General features: G+C 44.5%; 1 protein-coding gene across 1 annotated transcript in view; it reads right to left on the bottom strand.

Moving 5' to 3' along the window:
• PKDCC (protein kinase domain containing, cytoplasmic) overlaps nt 1-24,253 on the bottom strand; it is a 93,020-nt gene that overhangs the window by 1,311 nt on the left and 67,456 nt on the right. Inside the window, exon 6 of the mRNA XM_073628443.1 lies at nt 3,279-3,452. Within this exon, the coding sequence (XP_073484544.1) occupies nt 3,279-3,452 (174 nt within the window). The remainder of the gene's footprint in view (nt 1-3,278; nt 3,453-24,253) is intronic.

The following is a 24,253-nucleotide window of genomic DNA, read 5'->3' as shown; positions in this document are numbered from 1 at the left end:
GTTCATGCCTGACAGGACGGCGATCTGCCTTGTTTAAATCGGCAGACCGCCGTCCAGTCTCTATGGGTAGTGATCCTGGGTGGCTGGCGGACATCGCGTCCGCCGGATCCGCTGATGGCCAATCAGCGCTCCCCCGCTGGCTATTGCACAAAATGATGTACAGGTACGTCGTTTCGTGCAAAAGAGCTGACCTGCCGCATTATATGTACTTGGATTTGAATTTGATTTGATTGACAGCAGCAGGAGCCAATGGCTGCACTACTATCAATCCATCCAATCAAAAGCCGAGAACCCCAGGCAGAGAGGTAGAGCGTGTGTCCGCCATGGGATCGAACAGGCTCAGGTGAGTAAAATGGGGGGTCTAGTCAGTGTCAGAAGATTGTGAAAAAACACAAGGGTTTACAACCCCTTTAATAGTTAACTACGTTTTGTCTCACTTACAGCACAATTACCAGTGTACTAATGTGTAACGTAAGCTGCTTGATTTCTTCTAACTGATGGACCTTTGATGTGCCTAATTATATCTTTAGCTCTGATTCATTAAGTGGCAGTTGCACTTAAGGCATGCTTGAACCTAGGTTCACACTGCTGCGGGTTAGAAATCGCACGAGTTCAGCTGAACTCGCACGATTTCAAACCAGCAATGCAGTCCGACTTCGGGGGCAATTTGACAGACATCTGTGCGGGTTCCTGCACAGATGTCTATTCAAATCGCCCCCCAAACGTCACCAAAAGTAGTACAGGAACTACTTTTGGGAATTGGTGAAGCGCCGATTCGAACGGTGCCATTGCCAGCAACAGCCGGCGATTTGGCATGCGATGTGACATGTCCCAATGTGAATGTGGGCTTAATGACATGCTTATGGCTTGCATGACTTAGATGCACTTTAGGGCACCCTTGGTATTGTTGGAAAATTGATGAATCAGGGCCATGGTTTTCCACTCCACATTTAGATCTATATGATAGCTATAACATTAAGCACAGATTATTACAAAATCAGACATGGAAACATGGCAAAGTTATCTGTAAATATATATGTGTTTGTTATATATATATATATATATATATATATACATTTTTAAAATGTTTTTACAAAGGTATTTCTTTACAGACCTAGCCTCTGAGATGTCTAGTATAGTTAGTACGGTATTTAAATCATAATTGAATAAAACATGAAAAATAAATACTTTTTAAATCACCTAATTTGATTTCACGGCACATTTTCATTTTTATTCTCCTGATTGCTATTTACCAAGCCAGATTCTATTCTTCTGTGTACTGCATATATATAACAGCTTTTTTGTACGGAGGAGCCGAGAATTGCTGGCTGTCTGCTTAGTCTCAATTACACCATCCATCCTTCCTCACTTCCACATTCATTTTGGCCTATCTTTCACTAGAGCGTTGTATGTTTTTCCTCCCCAGATACTTCTGACTGATCTAATGACTGTTGAACTGGGCACCATCTGCATGGCTGAATCTAAGTCATTGACTTATTCAGTGACACAAAGGAATTCTCACCTTTTTATCTGCAGATGGTTCACTCTTGCTTTTTTTCATGTCTTAGAAAGATTTCTTCATTACAGTGTAAATCAAATGTATGAATGTTTTTAAAAAAAACATAGAGCAATGTGCAGACCTCCAGTTATCAAAGAACCATAGGTTCCAGCATATGCCATGCCCAAGAGTATAGCTTCACTCCATCAGACACAGAAGAGCAGATATTTTATCACAGTCAAAGCACAATAAGAGCCTAAGTCAATGGGCTTTTGTAAGTTTTAACCGGATTTAGCATTCCCATACTAGTCTATGGGAAGGTAAAACCCTCTTGAAGCAGATCAAATGCAGCTCAGAAGGATGTCAACTGCAGGTCAAATACACCTATCAATTAACTCTAAATGACTTCAGAAGCATCTCAAACTAAAGATATCGACTCTGTCCAGACCCCTTTGATGCAGGTCCTAATGCTTACACTTCTGCCCCTGGTGGTATCACAGCTTAAACAATCACCTGCCTAGACGCATTTGTAAGAAGGGGTTGTCAGGTCAGACTTCTGTGGCTACATTCATTGAGCTCTACAAGTGGGGCTGGTGGATATTGCTTTCAATTATAGGCTAGAAATGATAACCGGCACTTACAGTAAGTTGTCAAGTGCATTATTACTACAAATAATATCTTGTTGTACTTGCCAATATTCCTGTAACCAAATCTGTGGGTGGGCAATCTGTGCAGCTTCAGAAAGTCTTGCAGGTACAAGGCTTGGGCCTATGCGGTTTTGCAACAAATATAGGCCTAGTCACCAGAAATCTCCACAAGCACAGCAGGCACATTCAAAGGACCCCTGATCATTCTCTGTAGGGTTCTCAGTTTGGGCTCCAGTCTACTTTAGAGGTTTGGAAGCAGGAGTAACTACAAATCAGGCTCCTGAGTTCTGCTCACACCAGTGTCTAAGGAAGAAATCTATCAGCTAGTTTACACGTTCCATAATAATCATTCAGATTCTTCCCCTTTCTTCTCAGAGTGTCGAAAAACTCTGCTATGGACAACACAGACTATTTGGGACCATACTTTTTTAATTCCAATGGATTCAGCCCATTGAGGGAAGAAATATTTATTACACAGTATTTTTCTTCTTGAGATATTAAAAAAGTCACCCCTTAAGTCTAATTCTCTATAGAAATGGTTACCCAACATTAACTGTACTGGGAAATGAAGCATGGAGATATATGGTTGCTTTGGGCCACAGCCACACTTTTACCTCGGTTTTCTTAGCACCAGCTTTTTGAAATCATTCAATAGTGATAAACACTAATGCCGTGTACACACGATCGGAATTCTCGTCGGAAAAAGATATGATGGCTTTTCTGACGGGATTCCGCTCAAGCTTGCCTTGCATACACACGGTCACACAAAAGTTCGCTGAACTTTCTACCGTCAAGAACGCGGTGACGTACAACACTACGACGAGCCGAGAAAATGAATATCAATGCTTTTGAGCATGCGTCGAATTGTTTCCGAGCATGCGTAAGAAATTTTGCGCGTCGGAATTTCTACAGACGATCGCATTTTCGGATAGGAACTTTTTCCGACCAAAAAATTGAGAACATGCTCTCAATCTTTTGCTGGCTGGAATTCGGCCAGCAAAAGTCAGATGGAGCATACACACGGTCGCATTTTCCGACCAAAAGCTCTCATCGGTCTTTTGCTGGTCGCATTTCCGATCGTGTGTACGCGGCATAATTCATAGAATTAAATGTACAATAAAAATGTGCATTACCTGTCCATGTTGTCTGATTGGTCCAGACAAAGGCCTTGCACTGGGAATGGCTTTCACAAACATCTATTGCTTCATTTAGATCAAACACAGAAAGAAGACATCCATCATGATGATAAGATGGCCAACATCTGTAGTCTTCATCTACTATAGAAGCACCTTCTACCCGATTATACTCTGAAACAAAGCAAAAAGTAAACATTACAGACATTCATATCTCAAGGATTGCATTCTCTTCAATAGACCCTGTCTGGTCTCTAAACAAGGATAAGACTCAGATAACTCACCATTCCGATAGCTTGTGACTTTTTCCTTCACTCCATTCCAGAAATGTAACCTCCCTTAGTCTCTTCAGCATTAAAAACCTCAGGAGGTTTTGGATTATTTTGTCCCCCATATCACTGTGGCTTTATCCATCAACCCCATTGCCAGTCCAGTAGTGGCATAGGGGTTGGATGGAACCAGCGCATAGCAGGGAACACAGGCATCCAACACTCCTGGGGTGTTGAATACTAAAGAGACTGAAGTTGGTTGTGGTGCTGGAATAGAGAGGATGTATCATGGGTCAATGGAGAATATACCATCACTTCTTTTGGTTGTATATTCATCTAGTATATTCATGCTTTTTGATATAATGGGGAAAGCCTAAAGCCTTGTGTCCCAGTTGGGGAGATTTCCCCTACTAGCTGTCAGGATTAGAAGGAGGTCCAGGCTAAAACACATTTTTTAGTAGTGAAGTAGAGCTGGAACTTCTGGCCTACTGGTTCTCCCGGTTATGGTGACACCAGCTACCCCCATTTCTTGTACTGGTGTCATAGGGACAGCAAGTATAAAAGAATCTCCCCAATGAGGTCCAAGACATGAACAAAAACCTGACAGAAATGGTAACTCTTCCTCAACAAATCCAAAACAAAAAGTATACATTACTGCAAAGGTATACAAATACAGAAGGACACTAAAATATAGTGTATTGATTAGGGATGAGCCGAACACCCCCCGGTTCGGTTCGCACCAGAACCCGCGAACGGACCGAAAGTTCGCACGAACGTTAGAACCCCATTGACGTCTATGGGACTCGAACGTTCGAAATCAAAAGTGCTCATTTTAAAGGCTAATTTGCATGGTATTGTCCTAAAAAGGGTTTGGGGACCCGGGTCCTACCCCAGGGGACATGTATCAATGCAAAAAAAACTTTTAAAAACGGCCGTTTTTTCGGGAGCAGTGATTTTAATGATGCTTAAAGTAAAAAAAAAAAAGTGAAATATTCCTTTAAATATCGTACCTGGGGGGTGTCTATAGTATGCCTGTAAAGTGACGCGTGTTTCCCATGTTTAGAACAGTCCCTGCACCAAATGTCATTTTTAAAGGAAAAAATCTCATTTAAAACTGCTTGCGGGTTTAATGTCATGTCGGGTCATGGCAATATGGATGAAAATCAGTGAGACAAACGGCATGGGTACCCCCCAGTCCATTACCAGTCCCTTTGGGTCTTGTATGGATATTAAGGGGAACCCCGCACCCAAATTAAAATAAGGAAAGGTGTGGGGCCACCAGGCCCTATATACTCTGAACAGCAGTATACAGGCGGTGCAAACAAGACAGGGACTGTAGGTTTGTTGTTAAGTAGAATCTGTTTGTAATTTTGAACATTTTTAACGTGTTTAGCTCCAGCCAAAAAATCTTTTCTAAGCTTTTTGGAAAACATAGGGAAGGGTTATCACCCCTGTGACATTTGTTTTGCTGTCTTTCCTCCTCTTCAGAAGATTTCACCTCACTTTTTTGTCCCAATGAAAAATGTTTTTTGAAAATTTGGGTTTTTTTGTGGAACAAGGATTGGAAAGCATCAGTGGAAAGGAGAACTTGTTTTCCCATATTAACTCTTACAGGAGAGAATTTCCCTTCCTAGGGGTAGATTTCATCTCACTTCCTGTTGTCTCCTTCCGTTTGCAAGTAGGAGTCGTTTGTAAGTTAGATGTTTGAAAGTAGGGTCCTGCCCTATATACTCAGCAGAAATTTGGGCCTTAGGTGTTGCTGTGGCCACAACACTGTAAGCCCTCACAGGGCCCTGCTGTGAAATATTAGATCAAGAATTGTAATTACATGCCCCTGTTGAACAGCAGCTGAAAAATTAGGCCTTAGGCACTGGTGCTGGTGCCACAACACTGCAACCCCTCACAGACACTCTAGTTGGAACGCAGGAACGAGCCCTGCTGCAAATTATTGCTTCAAAAATTGTAATTACACGCCCCTGTTAGACAGGGGCAGAAAAATTGGGCCTTAGGCACTGGTGCTGGTGCCACAACACTGCAACCCCTCACAGACACTCTAGTTGGAACGCAGGAACGAGCCCTGCTGCAAAGTATTGCATCAAAAATTGTAATTACACGCCCCTGTTAGACAGGGGCTGAAAAATTGGGCCTTAGGCACTGGTGGTGGCGCCCAGAACCAAAAATGTTCTTACAAGCTATCAGCGTGATGATTGAGGAGGAAGAGGATAATTACTCAGGGATAGTCACTCAGCATCAGCATAGGCAGTCTTTGAAGGGATCTGAGATTTCAAAAAAAATTATTTGGTTACATCAGCATCAGGTGCTTGGTAGCTGGTGGTGATCCAAGACTCATTCATTTTTATGAAGGTCAGCCGATCGACCGAGTCGGTGGACAGACGCACCCTGTGATCGGTTACCACGCCTCCAGCAGCACTGAATGTGCGTTCCGAAAGAACGCTGGATGCAGGACAGGCCAGTAGCTCAATTGCATACTGTGCAAGCTCTGGCCAGTGATCCATCCTCAAGACCCAGTAACCCAGAGGATTTTCGGTGGGAAAGGTGTCCAAGTCTGATCTTGCCCCTAGGTATTCCTGCACCATGTAAAACAGACGCTGGCGATGGTTGCTGGAACCGATCATACCTTGGGGCTGCGGACCAAAAAATTGTCTGAACGCATCGGTCAGACGGCCACCTTCTCCACCGCTCCTTCTTTGACTGACCGAAGCCTCAGCAACACGTTGTCCAGAAACAGGAGTTTGTAACCTCCCAGTCTCTGGGAACGCGTTGCACAGACCTTTCTGCAAGGCCTCCCGAAGATGTTTCATCCTCTGCTCCCTCTGCGATGGCAAGATAAGGTCCGCAACCTTACCCTTGTAACGTGGATCAAGGAGGGTTGCCAGCCAGTATTGGTCCTTCTCCTTGATACCACGAATACGAGGATCCTTACGCAGGCTTTGCAGGATCAGGGAGGCCATGCAGCGTAGGTTTGCTGAGGCATTCGGTCCGGAGTCCTCTGGGTCACTAAGAACGACATGGTCCGCAGCCACCTCCTCCCAGCCACGTACAAGTCCATGTGTTTCTTGGGACTGATCCCTTAAAGACTGCTGCTGATGCTGAGTGCCAGGCTCCACCTCCATACTGACACAATCTTCCTCCTCCTCCTCTTCCTCCTCGTCCTCTTCCTGTGTGATCGGCGGGCACGCAGGAACACTGTCTGGATAAAGGGGGCCTTGAGAGCTAAGGAAGTCCTCCTCTTCCTGCCTCTGTTCTGCCTCAAGTGCCCTGTCCATTATTCCACGCAGCGTGTGCTCCAACAGGTGGACAAGGGGGACAGTGTCACTGATGCATGCACTGTCACTGCTCACCATCCTCGTGGCCTCCTCGAATGGTGACAGGACAGTGCATGCATCCCTGATCATGGCCCACTGGCGTGGGGAAAAAAAACCAAGCTCCCCTGACCCTGTCCTGGTGCCATAGTCGCACAGGTACTCATTGATGGCCCTCTGCTGCGTGTGCAGCCGCTGCAGCATGGCCAACGTTGAGTTCCACCTGGTGGGCATGTCACAGATTAGGCGGTTCTTGGGCAGGTTAAACTCCTTTTGGAGGTCCGTCAGCCGAGCACTGGCATTATATGACCGGCGGAAATGCACACAGACTTTCCTGGCCTGCCTCAGGACATCCTGTAAGCCCGGGTACCTGCCCAAGAACCGCTGCACCACCAAGTTAAGGACGTGAGCCAAACAGGGCACATGGGTCATTTGTCCCTGTCGGAGGGCAGAGAGGAGGTTGGTGCCATTGTCGCAAACCACCATTCCTGCCTTAAGTTGGCGTGGCGTCAACCACCTCTGAACCTGCCCCTGCAGAGCTGACAGAACCTCTGCCCCAGTGTGGCTCCTGTCCCCCAAGCACACCAGCTCAAGCACCGCATGGCATCTTTTGGCCTGCGTACTTGCGTAGCCCCTTGAACGCCTACGGAGCACCGCTGGTTCCGAGGAAGAGGCCATGGAGGAAGAAGAAGAGGAGGGGGTGGAGGAGAGAGGTGTGTCACAATCAGCATTTTGGAGGCGTGGTGGCGGAACAACCTCCAACACTACTGCACCTTGTCCTGCATCCTTCCCAGCTGCCAGCAGAGTCACCCAATGCGCCGTGAAACTTAGGTAACGTCCCTGTCCATGCCTGCTGGACCATGAGTCAGCGGTAATATGCACCTTACCGCTGACCGCCCTGTCCAGCGAGGCATGGACATTGCCTTCCACATGCCGGTAGAGAGCCGGAATCGCCTTCCGTGAGAAAAAGTGGCGTTTGGGTACCTGCCACTGAGGAACCGCACATTCCACAAACTCACGGAAGGGGGCAGAGTCTACCAACTGAAAAGGCAGCAGTTGAAGTGCTAGCAATTTTGCCAAGCTAGCATTCAACCGCTGGGCATGTGGATGGCTGGGAGCAAACTTCTTTCGGCGGTGCAGCAGCTGGGGCAGGGAAATTTGCCTGGTACAATCTGACGTCGGTGTACCAAAAGCAGATTGCCCACAAGTACTTGGCTGTGACACACCTAATTCTACACCTTCATTCCTCTCACTGCAGGTCTCAGAGAGGACTGAAGGTCTAGTGGGGTTGGAAATCTCAGCTGATGAGGAGCAAGGAGAGATCCTCTTTGTTCTTTGGTGTGGGTCTTTTAGATACGCTTGCCAACGAACTGCATGGCAGGTCAACATATGTCTGGTCAAGCATGTGGTACCCAAGCGGGAGATATTTTGGCCACGCGAGATACGCTTGAGACATATGTTGCAAATAGCAGCGGTGCGATCTGATGCACTCGTCTCAAAAAAGGCCCACACCAAAGAACTTTTTGAATAACGCGCAGAGACTGCAGCGCCCTGCACATGTGGAGCTTTGGGGTGTGATGCAGTCAATGTGCTGCCCTTAGGCTGGCCCCTGGAGGGCATCCTGCCTCGTTGGTGATGTGCTGCCGCCTCCTCCTCCTCCTCCTCCTCCTCCTCCTCCTCCTCCTCCTCCTCTCTCCTATCAGGCACCCACGTTGAGTCAGTGACCTCATCATCCCCTCCCTCCTCATCACTGGAGCAAACCTGGCAGTATGCTGCAGCAGGGGGAGCATGACTGCCAGATTGCTGTCCTTCTTGGGCACCCCCTCTGTCCGCGCTCATGTTACTGCCTTCATCGAGCTCAGTATCGTCATCAGAGCCTTCCAAACGCTGGGCATCCTCCTGGAGCATGTACCCAACACTGTGGTCAAACAGTTCGAGGGAATCCTCATGAGGACATGGTGGAGCTAGGGAAGGAGTCACTGATGACATTGAGCTGAGGGAAGAGGCCGCTGCTTTGCCAGACAAAGCACCCTGGGCATGGGTGAGAGAGGATGAGGAGGATGAGGACGGCTTGGTCATCCACTCGACCAAGTCTTCCGCATGTTGCGGCTCAACATGGCCAGCTGCCGAAAAAAAGGCCAAGCGTGTCCCATGGCCACGTGCTGATGAGGATGCACCGTCTCCACGACCAGCACTAGACACAGAGCCTGCTTGCCCTCTCTTATTGGCTTGTGACTGTCTGCCTCTCCTTCTTGGCCTTCCAGACATACTAATGGCCTGTAGCTGCACTAAGCTGGGATAGAACACCTGTAATTTTCTTCAAGTAGCTTTATATACTGTAACCAGACAAGCCTGCCTGTCAGTAGGAAGATAACAGGAACGGATCTAGCTGAACACTGTGAGCAGGACGCACTGTACTAAATGTAAATAGTCTAGCTGCCTGACCGTGGTACTAATAGGATCAAATAGAACACCTGTAATTTTCTTCAGGTAGCTTTATATACTGTAACCAGACAAGCCTGCCTGTCAGTAGGAAGATAACAGGAACGGATCTAGCTGTACACTGTGAGCAGGACGCACTGTACTAAATGTAAATAGTCTAGCTGCCTGACCGTGGTACTAATAGGATCAAATAGAACACCTGTAATTTTCTTCAGGTAGCTTTATATACTGTAACCAGACAAGCCTGCCTGTCAGTAGGAAGATAACAGGAACGGATCTAGCTGAACACTGTGAGCAGGACACACTGTACTAAATGTAAATAGTCTAGCTGCCTGACCGTGGTACTAATAGGATCAAATAGAACACCTGTAATTTTCTTCAGGTAGCTTTATATACTGTAACCAGACAAGCCTGCCGGTCAGTAGGAATTTAACAGGAACGGATCTAGCTGAACACTGTGAGCAGGACGCACTGCACTAAATGTAAATAGCAGGAACGGATCTAGCTGAACACTGTGAGCAGGACGCACTGCACTAAATGTAAATAGTCTAGAAGATAACAGGAACGGATCTAGCTGAACACTGTGAGCAGGACGCACTGCATTAAATGTAAATAGTCTAGATAGAAGATAACAGGAACGGATCTAGCTAAACTGAATACAGTGTATATATATATATGCAACACCTGGGATGCATATATATACACAATACACTGTAAGTGCAGCTAACTGACTGACTGTTCTGCCTAATCTATCTAACTCAAATCAAATGACACTGTCTCTCTCTCTCTCTATCTCTCAGCACACCGGAACACACACTACACAGGGCCGCCGTGCAGGCGGCCTTATATAGTGTGGGGTGTGTACTAAATGCCCTGAGCCGTAATTGGCCAAAGCCACCCTGGCTTTGGCCAATTACAGCTCTCTCTACTGACAGCGCTGTGATTGGCCAAGCATGCGGGTCATAGTGCATGCTTGGCCAATCATCAGCCAGCAATGCACTGCGATGCCGCAGTGAATTATGGGCCGTGACGCGCCACACGAATTTAGCGCGAACGGCCCATAACGTTCGCAATTCGGCGAACGATCGAACAGCCGATGTTCGAGTCGAACATGGGTTCGACTCGAACACGAAGCTCATCCCTAGTATTGATATAGCAGTCTGAAGGCCTGAGGAGGTATCTCACACCATTTCTTATGGTCTGCTCATTTCTATGTGTCACTACACCTTCCAGCTGCTGCGAAAATTGCAGGTAAAGGGGGAGGGGCACACATGAAAGAGAGGTTTGCGCATCAATGTTTTTTTCTGTTATATACTCTTAAAAACAATATTTATAATGACCTGATAGATTCATATTCAAACATTGCACATGATCAAACAAGTGCTTTACACTAAACAGCATGCACCAGGAGAAATCCCTTTGCAGCTTTGAAACAAAACAGGCTGAGCGTTATCTATGTGTATGTAGGAAAAAAAAGTTTAAGAATATGAATTTCTCAAACAAGCCAAAGAAACAGCATGAACAAAGTTCAAATATTTATTTTGTTTAAGTTTCTTTAAAAAATGTGTAAGTTGCGTCATTTTCGAGGACCAACACCCAAGCTGGTTTGTATGGAATATTAAAATTACAGATACATTGGGGCTGATGCAAAATGTGGTGCAGCTCTGCACAGAAACCAATCAGCTTCTATTTTTTTTTTAAATCACAGCTTAATTGAACAAGCTGAAATTAGAAGCTGATTGGCTACCATGCACAGCTGAGCCAGGTTTTGCACTCTCCAGTTTTTGTAAATCAACCCCATAGTATCTTAACAAAATATTAAAGTGGAGCTCCACCCAAAAGTGGAACTTCCACTCATCAGATTCCTCCCCCCTCCGGTGACACAGTTGGCACCTTTCAGGGGGGAGGGGAGTACAGATACCTGTATATTACAGGTATCTGTACTCACTTCCGGCATAGATAGCCGCAGAATCTGCGGTTATTTACGCCACTTCCTGCTCCCTCCCCGCTGCCTGCTGGGAAACACACGGGTCCCAGAGGCAGCAGGGACCATCCGTATTGCGCTGCGCGACTCGCGCATGCGCAGTAGGGAACCGGGAAGTGAAGCCGCACGGCTTCACTTCCTGATTCCCTTACCGAAGATGGAGGCGGCAGCACCCGAGGACGGAGAGACGGTTCGGCCTCGGGTGCCGACATCGCGGGCGCCCTGGACAGGTAAGTGTCCATGTTTTAAAAGTCAGCAGCTGCAGTATTTGTAGCTGCTGACTTTAAAAAAAAAAATTTTCAGCGGTGCTCCGCTTTAAATAATAAATATTATAGGGAAGCATTTGATAACCTGAACAAAAGATGGCAATTGTATATGCTTGCTGAACGAGAGAGAATTAAGCTGTGTAAAGCTACATTAAATTGGACCTTCAGTCATTTTTTCATCTTTCCGTCTATTAAATCTTCTGTACTTGTTGTTTTAACTTTGGATAGTAAAACGTTTTTTTTTCTGCCAGTAAATAAATTATACAGCCCACCTCCTGTTTCTTGTCTGGTAAAAAGCCTAGGCTTATGACATCATGCACAGCTCTCTATCTCACTCTTGTGAGAGTTTGCCAGGAAGGGAGGGGGATGAGTCATAAGAGGGCCAATTAGAGCTGAAGAGCTGGAGGTGTGCCTCTGTGTGTCTGTGTAAATCTAGGAAGTGAACAGGCAGCAACTTCAGCTGCCCACAGTTAAAATGGATGCAGCCAGACTCAATGGAGGGAGATTTCTGCAGCATATTTGGCAAGTACAGAATCACAGTATATATAAAATAATATGCAAAGTGGTTGGAGGGAAGCTTCAGAATGGCAAAGATGTTTTTTATTACAATTTATGTGAGCAGACTGCAGTTCCTCTTTAAAGAGTAACCCCATGTTTGTAAAAAAAAAAAAAATACATCTCCTCTGGGCAGAGTTGCCACCTTTTCTTCTAGCCAAATCGAACATTTTAGCAGACTGGGACACCTTTGGGTGCCCCAAGGAGAGTAGTCATGTGGTGCGCATAGCGTGCTGCAGCGATCAGTGTTTGTGGCCAAATTGCTATTGCTAACATCATCACCCTGCCCCCCCCCCCCCCCCAGTGATGCCAAGCCTTCCCCCATACAGACACCCATAGCACCCGGATGGCAACAGATTTGTGTGTGACTATCTTGGTTACATGGGGAGCCACAGCCTGGTCTGAATAATGTGTCTGGGTTTCAGCCCGCCTGAAACCCGAAACACATGATTCAAAACCCAAACTGTCCGGGTAAATCCCAGACAGGTGGCAACCCTACCTCTGGGTGATCAATGTACATTGCAGGGATTTTAACAAATGTTGTAGCAGATTCCTAACGTGTTGCTGTGAAAAAATAGCTGTTTGCATATTCATTCTGAAGGGGAATAACTGGTTCATTTTATTCAGCTGATGCACACTCAGTGTCCTAATGAGGAAGGCTACAGTGTCTACATCCCATTAGAAGTGATTAACCTTTGGGGAGTATCTCGCCAAATCTTATATTTGTATTGCAGAGGAGGCCTAAAATCTGATTTCTATCTATCTATCTATCTATCTATCTATCTATCTATCTATCTATCTATCTATCTATCTATCTATCTATCTATCTATCTATCTATCTATCTATCTATCTATCTATCTATCTATCTATCTATCTATCTATCTATCTATCTATCTATCTATCTATCTATCTATCTATCTATCTATCTATCTATCTATCTATCTATCTATCTATCTATCTATCTATCTATCTATCTATCTATCTATCTATCTATCTATCTATCTATCTATCTATCTATCTATCTATCTATCTATCTATCTATCTATCTATCTATCTATCTATCTATCTATCTATCTATCTATCTATCTATCTATCTATCTATCTATCTATCTATCTATCTATCTATCTATCTATCTATCTATCTATCTATCTATCTTGCAGACTTCTAAGAAAATCAGTGAGTCAATCACAGAAGCAGGAAATGACATATTTGAAGGTATTCTGTACATCAACTGTGTAGGGAAGGCCTCCAGGTTGCCATATTGCATTGAATTTGACAGAAAATTACAGCGTTGTGAGAAGAAAAGGCTGTTTCAATGACATTAAATTACATTGTGTACATTGTGCTATTGTATATGCTATATTATTATTTTTTTTTGCAATTTTTTACATACCACAGCCGCTTTTCCTTTAGAGCCCTTTCACACTGGGGCGGTTTGCAGGCGTTATTGCGCTAAAAATACCGCCTGCAAACCGACCCAAAACAGCCTCTACCGAGGGCTTTCACACTGAAGCGGTGCGCTGACAGGAGAAGAAAAAAACTCCTGCAAGCCGCATCTTTGGAGCGGTGAAGGAGCGGTGTATTCACCGCTCCTTCACCGCTCCTGCCCATTGAAATCAATGGGGCAGCGTGGCTATACCGCGGCAATACCGTGGCTATAGCCGCGCTATGCGAGCGGTTTTAACTCTTTTTCGGCCGCCATCAGGGGTTAAAACCGCACCGCTAGCGGCCGAATACCGCCGCAAAAACGACGGTAAAGCAGCACTAAAAATAGCGCTGTTTTACCACCGACACCCCCACTGCCCCAGTGTGAAAGGGGCCTTAGTAAATCAACTCAATTTCCCTAATTCTCATAACTACAAATCACATTCAAACTTACAATGTATGCTGAATCTAATTGGTTGCAGAAAGAATCTCTTGTTCTTATTAAGTACCTTGACACATCAGTAGGAAGCCTTTAAAAAGGGAAAATCTGCATTCAGAATCGCAACATAATCATGGATATTTTGTCGGGAAAGTTTTTTTGTTTTTTTTTCTTCTTGCGACATTTTATGTTTGGCCGGTCTGATGGTGTCTTTCTATAACTAGAGGCAAAAATGAAGTTGGCCAGTGCCCTTATGTTTGCTGGGAGGCCTTTCAATTCCTCGGACATGCATAATAAGTTAACACATGCTGTAAATTAGGCTAAGTGCTGACATTTGCTGTAGATATCATAACGCTTGATAAAAACAGCCCCTGGGCAAATAATGTGGTAATTTGTTTTTCCTAATTTCAGTCGATAAGTTTGTTCCCTAACACTTGATAAAAGAAAATGAATGAGTACATTGTGCATTGCCTTTATAAACATATCAAGTTTTCTGGATCCAAAAACCAGCCCCGATATCTTTATGTTTTGCTTAAAAGGGTTGCAAAGGCAGAAGGTTTTTTTTTCTTAATGTATTCTATGCTTTAAGATAAAAAACCCTTTTGTGTGTAGCAGCCTCCGCAGCACCTTCTAATTACTTACCTATCCAGCGATGTCCACAAATTTGTAAGTCATACAGGACACTCCTCCTAATTGGCTGAGACACAGCATTGGTGCCATTGGTTCCCGCGGCTGTCAGTCAAAGTCAGTTAGCCAATCGGGGGAGAGAGGGGCGGGGCTGGGGCGGGACTCCGTGTCTGAATGGGCACAGGGAGCTGTGACTCTGCTGCAGTGCCCCCATAGAAAGCTACCTACTGTGGGAGAATCGATAGGAGGGAGGGGCCAGGAGCAGCAAAGAGGAACCCGAGAAGAGGAGGATTCGGGCTGCTCTCTGCAAAAGCAACTGCACAGAGGAGGTAAGTATATCATGTTTGCTATTTTTTTTTCTTTGAAACGAGACTTTACAATCACTTTAATTGTTCTCCATTCAAAACTAATAATGAATAAGAGCGGCAAGGATGTGGAATTCCCTTCCACAGGCGGTGGTCTCAGCGGGGGGGCATCGATAGTTTCAAGAAACTATTAAATAAGCTCCTGAATGACCGCAACATACAGGGATATACAATGTAATACTGACATATAATCACACACATAGGTTGGACTTGTGTCTTTTTTCAACCTCACCTACTATGTAACTATACTATGTAACTATATAGGCTGAAACCCTAACTAAATGACATGCAGTTTGCTACATAGTCATGAGTCATGTACAACTATCTTTTTTATTTTTTTCATAAAATACTGTTTTGACCTTTTGCACCTGAATGCTGCTGATGCCATGATGCCACTTGTAGTCTTTAGTAGGGAAGCATGTGACAGGGTGACAATGAAGGAACAGACCTGGGAAACAATTGTAACTCTATAATAGGACTGTCATGGCAGGATCACCAGGTATTATTTGAATGAATGGTGTACTGAAAACAACTTTTGAAATTATATTAAAGTGGAAGTTCATCCAAAAGGGAAAGTTCCACTCTTCTACCCCCCCCCCATCCTCTTCCACTTTTGGAAACTTTTTTTTGGGGGGGGGGGAGCAGGTACCCAGTTTTGATACCCACTCCCACTTCCGCCCAGATCACCTAGGCTCCCCCCTCTTTGCCCGTAGCCTTTCTGGAACATGTCTCAGGTCCCAGAAGACTGCAGGACCATTCACAAGTGCAGTGTGGTTTGCACACACACAGTGGGAAGCTAGCTGTGAAGCCACAGGGCTTCACAGTTGGTTTCCCTTTAATAAACATGCTGGCGCAAAGGACCCAAAGACTGGTGAAGAACCAGTGGTGAGGATGGAGTTGAATCCATGGACAGGTAAGTGTCCTTTTATTAAAAGTCAGCAGTTACAGTACAAAGCTACAAAGCTGCTGACTTTTAATTATTTTGGGTGGGAGACTTCATCCTTAACGTGTTACAGATTTCATAAAATTTTAGTCATTGGGGGTTAGTTCCACTTTCAACCTTTGATGCATAGAGCGGGGTAGTGTGGGGACAACAGCACTATGGTGCTATGTATAGACCGTTCTATAAATGATCATTTGGATTGGCTGAATGTGCATGTTTATCCCTATGGATGAAGGAGATGGAGTTATATTTCTGTGCACCTGGCTCTGGTTTATTTTACTGGAAAACAATAGTAATCAGCCAAGAACATCCAACCGTTAGCTGATTTTCCTGCAGCAATTCTACAGCAATGAGGCTTATTGCTACAAATACAGTTGTCTAGTATATCCAGTAAATATACAAAGTACACCTGTACCACAAGGTAAAAAACTCTGCAATTGCTACTCCTGAAAATTCTAGATGCTAGGTTGTTCCTGACTTCAATACTTTATAAATAAGTGACTTGGAGGCAGCATGCAGATTTGAAAAATAAGTTTGCATAGTACATACAATACTTGCTTCAACTCAGAAATGATGGAAGCCATTGGATCAGCATGACGGCCAGGCCACTGTTTTAGAAGGCTCTCAGCAATGGCAGCTCACATACACAGGGGGAGGAGGGGGGACGGGAAGGGCAGCTGCCCCAGGTTCGGAGTTTTATGTGGTGGGTGTGTGTGTGTGTGGAGGGTGGTGAGCTGCATTGTCCCCTCCCTGTTTCCAGGACTTCAGAATGGCAGCAGATGCCCTGTGATAGAATGTTGAGCATTAAAACACAGGGCAGTGCTCTACGAGGCTTCAAAGAGCAATTGTAGATAAATACCTCCCTTGATGCAGAGCAGCAGCAGACCACCCTCAGTATGGGCACCTGATGGAAATTAAGTCTTGTACTTCCTCTCCCTGGTCATGTGCAATTTGGCATCTACACCTTGGGCACTGGATAACCTTGTCCCCACACATCCTATATATTTCTCCCATTACCAGTTTACTTTAAAAGGAACCTGTGACTTTGGCCATTAAGAGCAAGTGAAAGTTTTCTATGTAATATCTCCCCCACCCTTCACCCTACTGCCCAATGATTCTATCACTGTTCTCTCCTGCTGTTCAGTTCATCTGTTGAAGCTCTCGGTACTTTCAGTTATGGGGCAGGTGACCCTTCATCCCCCATGCCTAGGTATGATCGGCCAATCACCAAGCCAATCCACTGACATGTGGAAGTAGAAAAAGTTCATTAACACTGGGTAAGCTCTAACATTGACACACAGAACTACCCAGGGATTATTTATAGGCTCGGTTCACACTGCCGTGACTTGGGATTCGACTTGTTAGACCCCAAGTCGCATGACATGCGAAATCCCATTTTAGTCAATCAGAGCTGTCTTATACTGAAGTCGGTGACTTTACAAATGGTTCCTGTACTACTTCAAGGCGACTTCAATCTGACTTGTGCTCATAGACTTTAATGGAACTCCAAGTTGGATCCTCATCTATATTGATGTGATTTGGATCCAACATTACAGGAAAATTACCTAGGAATGCCCAAAATTCACTTCTAAAGTCGCTTCAAAGTAGTACTCATATCGCCAGGAAGTCGCCTGGCAAAGTCGCACCGTAAGTCACACGGTTTTTAGGTTGCAGTAGAGTGAACCGAGCTTTAGGGCTTTTTTTAATTATTATTATTATACAGGATTTATATAGCGCCAACAGTTTACGTAGCGCTTTACAACTTGAGGGTAGACAGTACAAATACAATACACTTTAATACAGTAGTTATCAGAGGGCCCTGCTCCTTAGAGCTTACAATCTAAGAGGGAAGGTCAAGAGATACAAGAGGTAATAACTGTGGGTGATGTGCTGATTGAGAAGATAAATGTACAGTTGTTAGGTGGGGGCCAGATAGGCTTCTCTGAAGAGATGAGTTTTCAGGGATCGTCTGAAAGTGGATAAAGTAGGAGAAAATCGAACGGATTGGGGTAGAGCATTCCAGGGCTTGTTCACACTTCCGGTTTGCTCTTCAGAGAGCGTTTGAAATGCAATGAAAAGGTGTCGTATTGCCTCCCCACTGCCTGCTTTAACCCTGCACTTACATGCTACAACCGCAGGCATTGCATGTGATTGCAGGGCACTTGCAGGGTGGCCCCATTTACTTGAATGGGTTGTGCTCGGCAAGCGTAGGGGCTAAAATTCTTGCTGCAGCAGTTGTACACACCGCCTCTGCAGCTAAAGGTAGAGCGGTTTGGGAGTGGTAAAAACGCAACTCGACCAATGGTTCTATCGCCCCTGAGTCGCTGGTGTGAATAAGCCCTTAGGGTTCCAGCAGGCGAACTGAGAGCCTGACAGAGTCCCTATGAGCAAGATGAATAAATCATGCCAAAAATGACTTTCAGACCACATTTACAACAATACCAGAAAATCAAATCTCACATTTTTTTTTTTTTAACATGAATACCCCCTTTAAGGAAAAAAAAAAATCACTAGCTCTCTCTGCCAACCCAAGTTCCCTCTGACTCTCTCTAATCGACGATGAGAAAGAGAACATGGAAATGTCACTTTATTTTCTCGCCCTCTTCTGTACTGACTAATATATTACCAGCCTGCTTTGGCTGCCTTTCAGTCTCAGATGGCTTTAAAAGCCACCCTCTTGTTCTCTGTTCACAGCTCCTCCGAGTTCCTCCAGCCATCACTGAGCTGCCTTTATTGCCCAAACCATCAGTGAATTCATCACTTTTAAATATTACAACTTAGCTCATTTATAAACATGCCATAGATGTAATAACTCAGCAGATTCATATTTTGCAATTGTACGTAGCATGCGATATGTTAACCACACGGTCATGCTTATTCTAAGCCTATGTAAATAATTATTCCTCGGGGTTGTACAGTGCATGTGTTTGAGAAGGGTGAGATTTAAATTTAGAGAGAGAGAGAGAGATCACACCCGCTCTTTCTCTCCCTCTCTGTTTCTTTTCCTATTTTCTCTTATCCTCTCTCTCTTTCCTTGGCATTTCTCTTTCGTCATACCAGTCTTGGTCATGCTCTCCCTTTCTGATGAAAAGATCTAAAATTGAAGTGCTACGCCGTAATATTCAAGTCCAAATATGTTTATTCCAATGTTGTTTCTATCAGAAACCAACGCGTTTCGGGGGCTACGCTCTGATCAGGGTCTCACCATCAGGGTTTAAAGAAACAAGAAACAATCCATGTGGATTCAATAAATAACTGTGTGTTCTGATTGTGGTTGGGTTAGCATAGTAGTGCTGCAAGATTGATCATTAAAAAAAATGGTGATCTCGATTCAACCCCCCTCACGATCTCGATGCAGAATTTCCTGATTCATTCATGTAACAAGTGTAGAGAGTTCTCTGCTCGCTCAGCTAAAAGAAAAAAACTGGGCAGTCTGCCAGAGCTAGTAGAGAACTAGATACATTGTAACTTTTCCTTCTTACATCAAAGGGATGAACTTGGTGTGTAAATGAAGGAAGTTTAAAAAGGTTGTAAACCCTTACAGACCACTTTTTACTACAGATAAGCCTATTATAAATCTTACCTGTAGCTACCCCAGATACCTGCACGGTTTAAGAGATATCCCCTGTATCAGCATGTGCCAATGTCATTGGCACATACGCACTGAAGCAACGGTTTGTGCCGTTGCTTCAGTTAGTGTACCTTTAACTGCGGCTCCCGTCACAGCGCCGGAGCCCGCAATCCCCAGCCAGAGCGGTGTATGGGGAGCGCTATGGGGGCTTCAATCTAAGGTGATTATTTCAGCTAGTGTGCCGTTACCGGCGGCTCCCGTCACAGCGCTGGAGCCCGCAATCGCCAGCCGGAGCGGTGTATGGGGAGCGCTACGGGGGCTTTGATCTAAGGTGATTATTTCAGCTAGTCTGCCGTTACCAGTGGCTCCTGTCTCAGCACCGGAGTATTTCAGCTAATGTGCCGTTACCGGCGGCTCCCGTCACAGCGCCGGAGCGGTGTATGGGGAGCGCTACGGGGGCTTCGATCTAAGGTGATTATTTCAGCTAGTCTGCCGTTACCGGTGGCTCCCGTCTCAGCACCGGAGTATTTCAGCTAATGTGCTGTTACCGGCGGCTCCCGTCACAGCAGCGGAGCCCGCGATCGCCGGCCGGAGTGGTGTACTGGGACCGCTATGGGGGTTTCGATCTAAGGCGAGTATTTCAGCTAGTGTGCCATTACCGGCGGCTCCCGTCACAGCACCGGAGTATTGCAGCTAGTGTGCCGTTACCGGTGGCTCCCATCACAGCGCCGGAGCCCCCGATCGCCGCCCGGAGCGTTGTACGGGGGCTGCAACGGGGGGCTTCGATCTAAGGTGACTATTTCATAATGAGCTAGTATGCTATGCATACTAGCTCATAATGCCTTTGTCTTGCAGGTTTTAATTTTTTTTTTCTTTATTGTGAGTTTACATCCACTTTAACCACTTTAAGTCTAAACCTTTTTCTGACACTTGTTTCTTACAAAGTTAAAATCAGTATTTATTTCTAGAAAATTACTTGGAACCCCCAAACATTATATATATATATTTTTTAGCAGAGGCCCTAGGGAATGAAATGGCGATTGTTGCAATATTTTATGTCACACTGTATTTGCACAGTGGTCTTTCAAACACATTTTTGGGGGAAAAAATACACTTCAATGAATTAAAAAAAAAAAAAACTAAACAGTAAAGCCCAATCTTTTTGTATAATATGAAAGATGATGTTACGCCGCGAGAATCGTGATCTTTATTCTAAGCCAAAAAATCTTGATTCTCATTTTAGCCAAAATCGTGCAGCTCTATAGCACAGGCTTCATCAGTAGCTGCTCTTCCTTCTTAGGGGGAGGGGGGTGACCGTACTTGGGCATGGCTTTGATCAATCATGTCTAGTGTGGAAATCATGCAATAGTGATTTGTTTAATCGCTTCAATACTGGACACTTTTACCCCCTTCCTGCAGCTTTCAGCACTGTCACACTTTGAATGACAATTGCGTGGTCTTGCAACACTGTACATACATCAAATAGAGCTTTCTTCCTGTGGTATTTAATCACTGCTGTTTTTTAAAATGTTGCTAAATAATGGAAAAGAGACCAAAAATTTTAGGAAAAGTGCGTGTTTCTTCATTTCTGTTATAACATTTCGCAAAAAATTAATCTTTCTTCAAAAATTTAAGCAAAAAATGTATTCTGCTAAATCTTTTTGGTGAAAAAATCCCACATCAGTGTATATTATTTAGTCTGTAGGAGAGTTAGAGAGTCCACAAACTATGGTATACATCTGAAAATTGATCACACCTGATGTACTGAAGGCCTATCTCATTTCTTGAGGCCTGAAAACGCCAGAACAGTACAAATATCCCCCAAATGAACCCTTTTTTAAAAGTACACAGTCCAAGGTATTAAGTAAGAGGGATGGCGAGTTTGTTTGAAGTTGTAATTTTTTTGTCACAATTTTTTGGAAAATGAATAACTGAAAAAATGTTTTTTTTGTTTTTTTCACATGTTTTTTCTACATACTGTCACCAGTGCAGTACAATGTCACCATATAACTGGTTTGGTGGTGATCAGGCTCACTGACTTGTGAAAGTATGAAAAAAAACATTTTTTTATATTTTTTTTACAGTTTTTTTTTTTTTTACATACAGTGACCAGAGAAATTCAGTGTAACCATAGTGTACTACTCTAGGGAGGTGATCAGGTTTATTTATTTATTTTTTTGCCTGTAACTGTAAATTTTACAGTTATAAGCAACTTTTTTTTCTGAATACACACTATTCATTCGGTGATTACTATTGTGATTAACCGTGATTGGCCACAGTGTAATCACTGTGACTAATCACAGAGCTCATCACAATAGTACACAATGAAAGGCATGAATCAAAGCCTTCATTGTGTACAATTGTCATGTGATTTGCTGTGATTGGCCACAGTGATCACATGCCCGGTACAGTGATCTGTCGTCTGCTGTGTCCGGTGGACACATCGGGTTGTAGATCACACCGGAGCATGGCTCATGGGGCGTGTGTGTGGCGTGTGATGTCCTCCCAGGATAATAGGGCTCCGTCCGGCCGTCATATTACAATAGGCTTGGCGGGAAGGAGTGAAGGAGCGAGGTGCTAATGTTGACTTCTACAAGCTGACATAAATTTATGCAGCCTCAAAGCAAAGCCCCGTCTGGCTGCGTTTGTAGAATTTAGATGGGTCGTTGAGGGGCAGTAAAACTACAGCTCAACTGCCTGTTTCTACTGCACACCGGCTGCCCGTGTGAAAGAGCCCTTAGGAATATTTTATTGGATATTAAGGTTCCATAATGACTAATTGTTGCAATGAAGCACCATGGAATGGATTAAACTCCTTTGGCTCAGCACACAGAATGACGGCTGAGATGAAGGTTGAGTGCTACTCTTATTTCTCCTGAGTAGGTTCGGGATGTCTGTTTCTGCTTGTTTTGTTCTGCTAGAGGAGCAGCATCTAGGAAATGGCTGTAGATTAGAACAATATTTACCTTATAATTTTGCCCTTAAGGCTTTCCAAATACCATATAATCGTTTGATGCCAATTGAAATCTAATTGAAAACAAAAGTCTCATATATTCAGACCATGAGAGTATACGCAAGGTCTCAAGCGAGCCTGAGCTATGTTATTAGCTATGATTACATATTTATACGATACAATTATTTATTATACAGATACAGTATATAGAAATCATAAAATAATAAAATATAAATGTCAGGGGAGGACCAAAAGATCCAGAACACCCATTTACAATAGTTTTTCAGAGAGGACAGCTGCGAATAATGGAGAGACGCACTCTGACCACGGTGGTCAGGGCTCAGCAGCCCTGATATTTGTGGTCAGTACAGAGAGGGGATACAGGAAGTGGCAGCTTCAGGGAGGTTTTTTTTTTACAGTTTAGAGGGGGGGCAGATTACATAGCACAAGCACTGTGCTGTTTAATCAGATCCTGGTCCTAAGGGACCAGGATCTGAATTTTTTTTTATTTGGGTTAACAAACACTTTTAAGTGTTACTAAACCAAGGACCCTGCATTCACTATATCTGGTCTCCCACAGTACACAGAACATGGAAATGCAATTATTTTAGTAAATATAAACTGCTAAATACCTTTTCTCATCAGCAGTATATAGCAGTCTTGTGATTTGTATCAGTTCCTGGTGAAGCTTGTAGGAGGAGTTTTCATACTGCACTGAGCTGTCCTATGAGGCTGCAGGGCTCCTGACCCTCTGTCTGAACATGTCTGGACAGTGCTGATTGACCCTGTGCTGACCACATGCACTCTCCCAAGAAAACAAAAAAAACCTCCCCAGCAATACACACCAAACTGAGCTTGTGCAGCCTGACTTCAAAGGTTCTGTCTTATCCGGACTTGTCCAGGGGGCAGTGGAAGAAGGGGAGGATCAGAGAAGATAGGATCAAACAGCGTTTTTACACAATGCAGAGGATTAACCCCTTAGGTTCCACAGTGAGTATAACAAGCATGCTTTACTGCATATACACACTGATTTTACTGTTGTGGGTTTAGTAACACTTTAACAACAGTTGACACGAGAAATCAGCAATACTTGGAGTAGAGCCAACTAATAGGAATAGTAATAAAGAAAGTAATAAAGTGAGTAATAAAACAAAAGCACTGGAAGGTAGTGGACACATGGCTGTCCTAATAGCTTCATGGACCCCTGGGTCCCTTCTAGCCTGCCCCAATTTATACACCTACTCATAACAATTATAAAGTGTAAATAGTTGATAGAATTAAACATATATATTTTTTAGTACTTTCAAAAAAAATTGATTTTAACCGCTTCCCGACCAGCCGCCGCAGTTATACTGTGGCAGGTTGGCTCCCCTACCCGAGCCGTCATAGCTATACGTCGGCTCGCAGGGTTGGGATAACAGGCGTGTCGCGCCAGCTGCACAGCGGGGGTGCCGATGCTCGTGGCTGAGGGTCGCGATGACCGCCAGCCACGAGTGATCGTGAGCAGGAGACACAGAACAGGGACGAGTGTGTGTAAAAACACACTTCCCTGTTCTGTTCTGAGAGGAGTGACAGATCGTGTGTTCCTATTAGCTAGGAACGATGATCCTTCACTTACACTAGTCAGTCCCCTCCCCCTTCAGTTAGAATCACCTCCCAGGGAACACAGTTAAACCCTCGATCGCCCCCTAGTGTTAACCCCTTCCCTGCCAGTGACATTTTTACAGTAATCAATGCATTTTTATAGCACTGATCGCTGTATTAATGCCAATGGTCCCAAAAATGTGTCAAAATTGTCCGATGTGTCAGTC

Source organism: Aquarana catesbeiana, linkage group LG04 (genome assembly GCF_042186555.1).
Source record: "Aquarana catesbeiana isolate 2022-GZ linkage group LG04, ASM4218655v1, whole genome shotgun sequence".
NCBI classification, from domain to species: domain Eukaryota; kingdom Metazoa; phylum Chordata; class Amphibia; order Anura; family Ranidae; genus Aquarana; species Aquarana catesbeiana.
Note: the sequence above shows the minus strand (reverse complement) of the source record. Positions and strands in the feature narration are given on the sequence as shown.